This window comes from Mesoplodon densirostris, chromosome 4 (assembly GCF_025265405.1).
Source record: "Mesoplodon densirostris isolate mMesDen1 chromosome 4, mMesDen1 primary haplotype, whole genome shotgun sequence".
Taxonomy (NCBI): domain Eukaryota; kingdom Metazoa; phylum Chordata; class Mammalia; order Artiodactyla; family Ziphiidae; genus Mesoplodon; species Mesoplodon densirostris.
In genome coordinates this window covers 30,244,361-30,255,788 of record NC_082664.1, presented here as the reverse complement: position 1 = coordinate 30,255,788, position 11,428 = coordinate 30,244,361, and the positions used below count along the sequence as shown (strand labels likewise).

The window sequence follows — 11,428 nt, the reverse complement described above, 5'->3', positions numbered from 1 at the left end:
ATTGCATGTAACATTTATATACTTATTTTTTATAAATTTATTTATTTCTGGCTGCGTTGGGTCTTGGTTGCTGCATGCAGGCTCTCTCAAGTTGCAGCGAGCGGGGGCTACTCTTTGTTGCGGTGCGCGGGATTCTCATTGTGGTGGCTTCTCGTTGCGGAGCACGGGCTCTAGGCGCATGGGCTCAGTAGTTGTGGCTCGCGGGGTCTAGAGCTCAGGCTCAGTAGTTGTGGCGCATGGGTTTAGTTGTTCCGCGGCATGTGGGATCTTCCCAGACCAGGGATCGAACCTGTGTCCCCTGCATTGGCAGGAGGATTCTTAACCACTGCACCACCAGGGAACCCCCTCATAATATCCTTAATAATACCAATTCTCTGTTGTTGACATTTGGGTTTTCTTTTCGCTGTTAAAACTTTGAACAAATATCTCTGTGCATATGCCTGATTATTTCTTCAGGATGAAGTCCTAGAAGTGGAACTGCTGGGTCACAGAGGTGCAAAAGTTTTTAAAGCTTTAAAATTGCTAACAGCCTGCGGAAAGGCTGTATCAATTACAAACAGCAGTGTATGTATGCGTCCCCACTTCTCCATACCCCTAGCAACTCTGGACATTTTTACAGTTTTTGGCTAATTTGATAGTTGGGGATAAAAAGACACCTCGGTTATGTAAAACCAGCATTTCATGCTTCAGCCGCCTCAGGCTGCCTGAAGGGGCAGGGAGAAGCTAACTGAAGAAATGCAGCCGTGTCTGGGTATCCTTAGTCGGACAACTAGGTAAATTACAGCAGGGAGTCAAGAGAACGGGAAGGGCAATCTGCAAAGGAAGGGAATTTTTAAAGTTCCTTTATGGAGTGTGGCAGTTGTTACATGGAGGTTTCAAAGTTTTAAACTTTAAGCCGGTACGTCACTTCAGATTAGCTGAAATTACTTTCACAAGGGAAAAAAGACATCTCCCAACCACTCCGCGAGGTTATGCTCTCGACCCCTCTGCGCCACCCATTGCTGCGCTTGCAGTCCCTGGGAAGCTTGCGACCGCGGAGCGGGAAAACCCCGGCGTACGCCGCGCGGTCCCACAATGCCCTGCTTGCGCCACACTGACGGCGGAGAGAAAAGACCGCTGCCGGGGTAGGGCTCCAAGGAGAGCTCCAAGAGGTGCGCATGCGCACTGACCCCGGCGGGCCCTAGCAACCAGAGCAGTGACAGTAGCAACCGCCGGAATGGTGAGTACCCTCCAGGCCTCGGAGCCAAAGCTGAGAGAAGATTGGAAGTGGAAAAGGGTAACTGGAGGGTTGAGGATGGCGGAGGTCCTCAAACAGCGGAAGGGAGCCGGTAGCGGATGCTGGCTCGGTAGATTCTGAGGCCTGAGGCGAAAGAGAAGCCCTGGCACCGGGTGGTGTGGGGCTGATTGGAGGTTGGGCTAATCTCTGCCGGAGACTCTGGCAGAGAAAAGGGAGGGCAAAGAGCAGAGGGCAAAAAGCGAAGAGCGGAGTAGAGTGGGAAAGGTGATGGAAGGGGGAGTGTGAATAAGGATATCTTTTTACATGGAAGTAATCCGCCCCCCCCCGCCCCGGCGAGATAGAGGGTGAGGTTGGTTATAAGAGGACTGTGTGTAACACTGATTGCCGCAGATATTTGTAACCTGTGATACGTCCAGGTTGCCCTCTGAATGACTGTCAGTTCAGTTATTAGTAACATTGTAACATTATAAAACCCTCTCTAACACAGCATATTAGGGTAGTGTTTCTCAAATTTCAGCACGCATGAGTATGATTTTGGCCTAAGTTGGAGTGCAGATTATGAATGTTTCATTAATTGGGGGGGGATTCAGGAATGTGCATTTCAAATGATTCTAAAATTGGAGGGCTCCCACAACACTGAGAAATACTGCTGTCTTAGACTTGAAATCTGCTGGCAGGCTATCTAATCAAAGCTCTTTATGAAGTAATGGTTTTACCTAGTGATGCTCCTCAACGCCTACGTAAAGTGAGCACTCTCTTGCTTACATACTTGGTAGATCCAACTAGTAGTTGAAAAAGGGATGTTGTTGGTTAGTTACAGACCCAGCCAAAGCTATTTAGCAAAGTATGTGATTGTCCTGCCTGATGGAAATTTTTTTTTTTTGATGTTGGGGGTAGGAGTTTATTAATTAATTTATTATTATTTTTGCTGTGTTGGGTCTTCGTTTCTGTGCGAGGGCTTTCTCTAGTTGTGGCAAGCGGGGGCCACTCTTCATCGCGGTGCGCGGGCCTCTCACTATCGCGGCCTCTCTTGTTGCGGAGCACAGGCTCCAGATGCGCAGGCTCAGTAGTTGTGGGGCACGGGCCTAGTTGCTCCGTGGCATGTGGGATCCTCCCAGACCAGGGCTCGAACCCGTGTCCCCTGCATTAGCAGGCAGATTCTCAACCACTGCGCCACGAGGGAAGCCCCTGATGGAAATATTTATAAAGAATAAGTTTAAATAGTTTTCTTCATTTTGTGATTCCATTGCTATATAAGTGGGCAGAAATTGAGCCCAGGAAATTGAAATGATGAGGAAATCATGCCTGACCTCAACCACGAGATTAAATGCTACTCTTTTTTTAAAAAAATAAATTTATTTGTTTTATGGCTTTTCTCTAGTTGTGGGGAGCGGGAGCTTTCTCTTCCTTACGGTGTGCAGGCTTCTCACTGTGGTGGCTTCTCTTGTTGTGGAACATGGGCTCTAGGCACACGGGCTTCAGTAGTTGTGGCTCGCTGGCTCTAGAGTGCAGGCTCAGTAGTTGTGGTGCACGGGCTTAGTTGCTCTGCGGCATGTGGGATCTTCCCGGACCAGGGCTCAAACCCGTGTCCCCTGCATTGACACGGATTCTTAACCACTGTGCCACCAGGGAAGTCCCTAAATCCTACTCTTTTAAAAGCAGTTTTCCCCTCTGCCTTCCTTACTTTATTCCACAGGCATTTAGCTGAAAACCAAGGAAAGTAAAAAATTCTTGAACCTAAATTTATATTTAGGTGAAGAAATAACTAGCCCTAAATAATTCTGCAAGTATGAACCACGAGAATTATTGAAAATCTTCAAATAGAGAATCAGAACTAGTAATTAGATGAAGCTAGCTGAGGCTGCAAACTTGTAGTTCTGGGGCCCTCTAGAAATACAGTCCCACATAGTTGTTTTTTTTTTTTTTTTGGCTGTGTTGGGTGTTCGTTTCTGTGCGAGGGCTTTGTCTAGTTGTGGCAAGCGGGGGCCACTGTTCATCGCGGTGCACGGGCCTCTCACTATCGTGATCTCTCTTGTTGCGGAGCACAGGCTCCAGACACGCAGGCTCAGTAGTTGTGGCTCACAGGCCTCTCACTATCGTGACCTCTCTTGTTGCGGAGCACAGGCTCCAGACACGCAGGCTCAGTAGTTGTGGCTCACGGGCCTAGTTGCTCCGCGGCATGTGGGATCTTCCCAGACCAGGGTTCGAACCTGTGTCCTCTTCATTGGCAGGCAGATTCTCAACCACTGCGCCACCAGGGAAGCCCCCCCACATAGTTTTTTAACTTAAAAAAATTAGCTTCCAGTGTCTTAAAAATGATCATATTTTACATCAAAACGCAGATTTCTGGCTTCTCTGAAAAATCAGAAATACCATATTTCACTATTGGACACATCTTTTTTCATATTTTTGTACTACTGAAATATGATGGTGTGATATAACTGGCAGCATCTTTTCTTTCTTAATGGTACATAAAATAAGGGTGTTACTTTCAATTAACAGTTTTCGTATTTGGAGAAATGTGATATTAGGGTAACTCTTGTTCCAAGTCCACCTGCCAAGATTTCTAGAACCAAGTAGAGGTTATCCTCTTTACATGGCCAGCTTTACACATTAATGATGTCTATTGGTCCTTCAGGCATTTCAGGTTTTGACTCCCACTAGTTCCACTGTAGGGGAACTAGTGACCTTATAAACCAATTTATAGATAACTAGATTGCTTCCAACTTGGAAGTGTTCTTATAGGTGTCTTTTTTTGGACCCATGCAAGGATTTCTGTGGGAAGTATATCCAGGAATGCCACTGTGGGGTCCTAGAGTCTATGCGTACTTAATTTCTCTAGGCACTGTCAGATTGCTTTCCAGAATGGCTATACTAGTTCTTACTTACTTCAGTAATGCATGAGAGTTCCTATTTCTCTACATTCTCACTAACTTTCTAACTTTTGCCAATTTGAGGATGTATTTTAGTATCCCATTGTTTTACTCTGCATTTCTCTGATTTTCATTGAGTTCAAATACCTCACTATTAGTCATCTGGCTTTCAGTTTCTGTGAATTTTCTGTTTACATTTTTTACCAACTTTTCCCTTTTTTGGTTGTTTGGTTTTGAATTTTAGGAGTTCCTTGTATATTCTAGATAGTAGTCCTTTGTTGTTTTTACATTGAAAATATCATCTCTTAATTTTTCTAACTTGTCAACAGAGTTCTTCATTTGCTATACTCTATCTGTTCTAGTATTTGTTAGTTTATTCTATTGTGTTTTCTACACAGATGATCATCTGCACAGTGTTTTATTTCCTCCTTTAATCATTCCAATTTGTACTTCTTTTTACTGTAATATTGATAAAGATCTCTTGTACTATGTTAAACACTAGCAGTGATAGTAGATAGGCATCCTTGATGTGTTTGGGATCTTAGAGAGAATACTTTTTTCTTTTTTATTGACATATAATTGATTTACAATGTTGTGTTTTCTGGTGTACAGCAAAGTGATTCAGTTATACATATTTAAATATATATATTCTTTTTCATATTCTTTTCCATTATAGCTTATTACAAAGTATTGAATATAGTTCCCTGTCTATACAGTAGGACCTTGTTGTTTATATATATATTTTTGCTATTTGAATTATCAATTTTTTTAATTTATTTTTTTATTGAAGTATAATTGATTCACAATGTTGGGTTATTTCAAGTGTACAGCGAAGTGATTCAGTCATATATATATATTTATATTCTTGTTCATATTCTTTTCCATTATAGCTTATTACAAAATATTGAATATAGTTCTCTGTGCTCTACAGTAGGTCCTTGTTGTTTATCTGGTTTTTGTTTTGTTTTGTTTTGTTTTGCGGTACGCGGGCCTCTCACCGTTGTGGCCTCTCCCGTTGCGGAGCACAGGCTCCGGACGCGCAGGCTCAGAGGCCATGGCTCATGGGCCCAGCCACCCTGCGGCATGTGGGATCCTCCCGGACCGGGGCACGAACCCGTGTCCCCTGCATCGGCAGGCGGACTCTCAACCACTGCGCCACCAGGGAAGCCCCTGCCCATTTTTTGATTGTGTTGTTTGGGTTTTTTTGTTTGTTTGTTTTGTTTTGTTCGTTACTGAGTTGTATGAGCTATTTGTATATTTTGGAAATTAGCCCTTGTCAGTCACATCATTTACAAATATTTTCTCCCAGTCCATAGGTTGTCTTTTCATTTTATTTATGGTTTCCTTTGCTGTGCAAAGCTTTTAAGTTTGAGTAGGTCCCTTTTGTTTATTTTTGCTTTCATTTCTATTGCCTTGGGAGACTGACCTAAGAAAACATTGCTACAATTCATGTCAGAGAATGTTTTGCCTATGTTCTCTTCTAGGAGTTTGAGAATGCTTTTCATGTTGCATTCCCATTTTGGCCCACGTTGACCACGTTTTTTAAAATAAATCCTCCATACACATATACACACATCCTGATACTCTTTACCAAGCTCAGCTTTTTCTTTTTCCTTAGTAATTGTCACCTTCTAATATACTATATGATTTATATCTATTTATTTATTATATTATTTACCATCTGTCTCCCGCCAATAGATGTAAATTCCATGAAGGCAGGGATCTTTGTTTCGTACGCTGATATATCCTCAGCAAGTGAAAGAATGTTTGGTACATAGGAGGTAATCAATAAATATTTTCTGAAATGAATGAATTGCTCCCTTAAGTGTGGTGTTTGTTGAAGCTTTTTTTTTTTTTTTTTTTTTTTTTTTTTTTTTTTTTTTGCTGTACGCGGGCCTTCTCACTGCTGTGGCCTCTCCCGTTGCGGAGCACAGGCTCCGGACACACAGGCTCCGCGGCCATGGCTCGCGGGCCCAGCCGCTCCGCGGCATGTGGGATCTTCCGGGATCGGGGCACGAACCCGTGTCCCCTGCATCGGCAGGCGGACTCTCAACCACTGCGCCACCAGGGAAGCCCTGTTGAAGCTTTTTGATGTGTAGCTTTTATCAAGTAAGAAATTTCACTTTAACCCTTAGTTGAGAGCTTTTAATATCAGCTATAAAACTTTATCAACTGCTCTTTCTGCACTTACTGAAATAAATGTGATTTTCTCCCTTTAATCCATTAATAAGTGATTTATATTTATAGACTTTTCTGTTGTTAAACAATCCTTATGATCCTGGCATAAGCCATTTTTGGTCATGATCATTATACACCATTGGCTTTGGAGATCTAATGTTGTATCTAGGATTTTCAAATCTGTTTTGAAAAGTAAAGAGGGCTCCTTATCTGATTATGGCATCAAGGTTATTCTGGCCTCGTAAAATAAGTTGGAAACTTTCCCTCTTTTTTCTGATTTCTGAAACAACTTGTATAACAAGTAATATCTGTTCCCTGAAAGCTTGGTAGAACTTGTAATTTATCTAGGCTTGGGGTTTTAGGGGAGGAGGGTGAGGGTAAATCTCTGATTATCTTTTTTTTTTTTTTTTTTTTTTTTGCGGTACGCGGGCCTCTCACTGCTGTGGCCTCTCCCATTGCGGAGCACAGGCTCCGGACGCACAGGCTCAGCGGCCATGGCTCACGGGCCCAGCCGCTCCGCGGCATGTGGGATCTTCCTGGACCCGGGCACGAACCCGTGTCCCCTGCATCGGCAGGCGGACTCTCAACCACTGCGCCACCAGGGAAGCCCTGATTATCTTTTTAATGTTTTAAATAGTAATTAGTCTATTCAAATTTTCTGATTCTTCTTGTGAGTTTTGGCACTTTTTTTTCTAGAAATGCATACTTTGTCTAGGTTTTCAAACTTATTACCATATATATATATATATATTTTTTTCTTTTTGCTGTATGTGGGCCTCTCACTGTTGTGGCCTCTCCCGTTGCGGAGCACAGGCTCCAGATGCGCAGGCCCAGCGGCCATGGCTCACGGGCCCAGCCGCTCCGCGGCATATGGGATCCTCCCAGACCGGGGCACGAACCCGTATCCCCTGCATCGGCAGGCGGACTCTTAACCACTGCGCCACCAGGGAGGCCCTACCATATATTTGCTTATAATATTTTATTTTTAAAATCTTTGTGATGGGACTTCCTTGGTGGCACAGGGGTTAAGTATCTGCCTGCCAATGCAGGGGACTCAGGTTCGAGACCTGGTCTGAGAAGATCCCACATGCTGCGAAGCAACTAAACCCGTGCACCACAACTACTGAGGCTGTACTCTAGAGCCCGTGAGCCCACATGCCACAACTACTGAAGCCCGCGTTCCTAGAGCCCGTGCTCCACAACAAGAGTAGCCACCGTGATGAGAAGCCCGCACACTGCAATGATGTGTAGCCCCCGCTCGCCACAACTAGAGAAAGCCCGCGTGCAGCAATGAAGACCCAATGCAGTAAAAAATAAATAAATAAATAAATAAAATCTCTGTGATATGTTATTTCCCCTTATTTATTCTATATTTTAAATTTGTATATCTCTCTTTTTAGCTCAGTTGAGCTTGCCAGAGACTTCAGAACCCACTTTTAGTTTTGTTAATCTTTTTTCCTCTCGTTCTGTTTTTCATTGATTTCTTCCTTTGTATCTCCTTCTGCCTTCATGATGTACTTTTTCAAACATCTTGAATGCTTAACTTGTTTGTTTTCTATCTCTTGTTCTCTCTTATATTTTTTTTTTTCTTCTTTTTTTTTTTTTTTTGCAGTACGCGGGCCTCTCACTGTTGTGGCCTCTCCCATTGCGGAGCACAGGCTCCGGATGCACAGGCTCAGCGGCCATGGCTCACGGGCCCAGCCGCTCCACGGCATGTGGGATCTTCCCGGACCGGGGCACGAACCTGTGTCCCCTGCATCGGCAGGCGGACTCTGAACCACTGCGCCACCAAGGAAGCCCCTCTCTCTTATATTTTTAAAATTTATTTTATTCAAGTATAGTTGATTTACAATGTTGTGTTAACTTCTGTCATACAGCAAAGTGATTCAGTTATATATATATATATATATGTGTGTGTGTGTATATATATGTATATATATACATATATATACACACACACACACACACATATATATATATATACATTCTTTTTCATATTCTTTTCCATTATGGTTTATCATAGGGTATTGAATATCATTCCCTGTTCTTATTTTCTTTTTATTTTATTTAATTAATTTATTTTTGGCTGTGTTGGGTCTTCGTTGCTGTGTGCAGGCTTTCTCTAGTTGCAGCGAGTGGGGGCTACTCTTTGTTGTGGTGCACAGGCTTCTTATTGCGGTGGCTTCTCTTGTTGCGGAGCATGGGCTCTAGGCGTGCAGGCTTCAGTAGTTGTGGCTCACGGGCTCTAGAGCGCAGGCTCAGTAGTTGTGGAGCGTGGGCTTAGTTGCTCCCCAGCATGTGGGATCTTCCTGGACCAGGGCTCAAACTCATGTCCCCTGCATTGGCACGTGGATTCTCAACCACTGCGCCACCAGGGAAGTCCCTCTCTTATTTTTTTTTCTTTTTTTTCCCCTCTCTTTTTTTTTTTTTTTTTTTGCGGTACGCGGGCCTCTCACTGTTGTGGCCTCTCCCGCTGTGGAGCACAGGCTCCGGACACGCAGGCTCAGCGGCCATGGCTAACGGGCCCAGCCGCTCCGCAGCATCTTCCCAGACCAGGGCACGAACCCGTGTCCCCTGCATCGGCATGTGGACTCTCAACCACTGCGCCACCAGGGAAGCCCCCCTCTCTTATTTTTAAATTAATGTATTTGAAGCATAAGTTTCCTTTTAAGTGTTATATTCCTCAAATATTGACATTCTTTGTCTTTAATTTTATTATTTTACTTAAATTTAAATTTTATTTTTAACTCAGGTGCTACTTATTAGTGTATCTTTATTTCATAGACATAATTCCTTTTGTTATTGTTTAGGGCTCTCTCTTTTTTTTAACGAGCTCCAGCAATGACTCAAAGAATGTCTTCCTTTTCTTACCTTTAAAAATTTTTAATATCATATAACTTGAATCTAAGATACTATTGATTATAAGGTGCGACATTATTTTTTGTTCTACTAAGAAAGAAAAATAAGAAGTTAGAATTAAACTATGGCATAATTTCCTATCACTTAGAATTTTTATTTTGTACTTATTAACAGAGTTATTTTAAATGTATTTAGGCATATAGATTTTTATCATATGTTATCCTTTGATAAACATAAAAATGCATATCATATGTATATTAAATAAGGTTAATTTTTTTAATTTATTAATTTATTTATTTTTGGCTGCGTTGGGTCTTCATTGCTGTGTGCGGGCTTCCTCTAGTTGCGGCGAGCAGGGGCTACTCTTCATTGCGGTACGCGGGCTTCTCATTGCAGTGGCTTCCCTTGTTGTGGAGCATGGGCTCTAGGTGCGTGGGCTTCAGTAGTTGTTGCTCGCCGGTTTTAGAGCGCAGGCTCAGTAGTTGTGGCACACGGGCTTAGTTGCTCCGCGGCATGTGGGATCTTCCCAGACCAGGGCTCAAACCTGTGTCCCTTGCACTGGCAGGCGGATTCTTAACCACTGCACTACTAAGGAAGTCCAAGATGGTTAATATTTTTCTAAAACTTCATCAGTGCTACCTGGCTGCAGCAATTATAAATTGTTCCTGGTTGTAAAATGTATCCAAATTTCAAAGATATTAAAATATAAAAGAAGATATAAATCTTAGAATCAATGAAATAAGATATATTTTAATATCAGTGTTGAAAGCTATATGTTTTTTGTAAACCAAGTGGGAGTGAAGTATCTGACATTACATCACGATTTCCTTAATTTCTCTGAGAGGTATTTAAATGAGTATTTCTGATTTCAGGAAATTAAAACACTCTTTTTGCATATAAAGTCTCAAAAAAAGAAGTTAATCTTTTTAACGGTAGATGCCAGGGCTAATAATTATTGCATGAAAATTGAGTCAACAAATGATACCAATAAAGACAGCTTTGTATTTTCTTCTCTTTTTAAGGCAAAAGCAACAACAATCAAAGAAGCCCTAGCCAGATGGGTGAGTTTCTGAGTTTTTACTTCTTCTAGAAACCACATAAGGAGAATTTTTGGATAATTATTTAAATATGACCATTCAATACAAGGGATCTTTGTGGTATTGGAACTGTTTAGCTATCTTGATGGTGTTAGTGGATACATGAGCCTACACATGTGATAAAATTGTATAGAACTTAATACACACATGCAAACACATTCACACTCGTATGTACAAATGAGTACAAATAAAATTGGGAAAATCTGATTAAAATCAGTGGATTGCATCAATATCAGTATCCTGGTTGTGATATTATACTATATTTTGAAAACTGTTACCATTGGGGGAAACTGGGCAAAGTGTATAAGGGATCTCTCTGTATTATTTTTTATAACGGCACATAAATTTTCAAGTGTCTCAATAAAAATTTCAATTAAAAAATCTGACCATTGGAAAATTTAAATATGGAAAAGCTGATTCATCTGTTACTGTAATGGCTAGAATCTCTGTTACAGTACATTTTCTTTTTCAACTTTATCATCATTAAACTACATGTCATTTTCAGGTGATAGATTGATATGTGTTGTAGATTATCTAGGTTTTAGACAAATGATGGTTTTAGCCTCTTGGAGGTTAGAACAGGGACAGTCAATGTGGACAAATGAAAATCATGCATAGACAACTGAAAAAACATTGAATAAAAATACTAAAATGATGCTTAACATCACTGATCATCAGGGAAATGCAAATCAAAACTGCAGTGAGATATCACCTCACACCTGTTAAAATGGCTATCATCAAAAATACGAGAGAAAAGTGTTGGTGAGGATGCGGAGAAAAGAAACTCTTTTGCACTTCGGTGGGGATGTAAATGTAAATTGGTACAGTGCTATGGTAAATACTATGGAGGTTCCTCAAAAATTAAAAGTAGATCTACCATGTGATCCAGCAGTCCCACTTCTGCATATATATCTGAAGGAAATGAAATCACTATCTCAAAGAGATACGTGTATCCGCATGTTCATTGCAGCATTATTCACAATAGCCAAGATATGAAAACAACCTAAATGCCTATCAATGGATGAATGAAGAAAATGTATATTTGTATACAATGGAATATTATTCAGCCATAAAAAGAAGGAAATCCTGCCATTTGCAACAACGTGGAAGGACCTTGAGTGCGTTATGCTAAATGACATAAGTCAGGTAGCTGAAGACAAATACTGTATGATCTCACTTACATG

General features: G+C 41.6%; 1 protein-coding gene across 2 annotated transcripts in view; it reads left to right on the top strand.

Annotated features, from left to right (window-relative positions):
• The first annotated feature begins 1,174 nt into the window (after positions 1–1,174).
• Positions 1,175–11,428, top strand: part of DNAL1 (dynein axonemal light chain 1) — a 43,352-nt gene continuing 33,098 nt past the window's right edge. Inside the window, exons 1-2 of one of the 2 annotated variants that reach the window (XM_060095874.1) lie at positions 1,175–1,219; positions 10,170–10,208. In XM_060095874.1, the coding sequence (XP_059951857.1) occupies positions 1,217–1,219; positions 10,170–10,208 (42 nt within the window). In that variant the 5' untranslated portion in view covers positions 1,175–1,216. The other variant, XM_060095875.1, reaches the window with a different exon arrangement.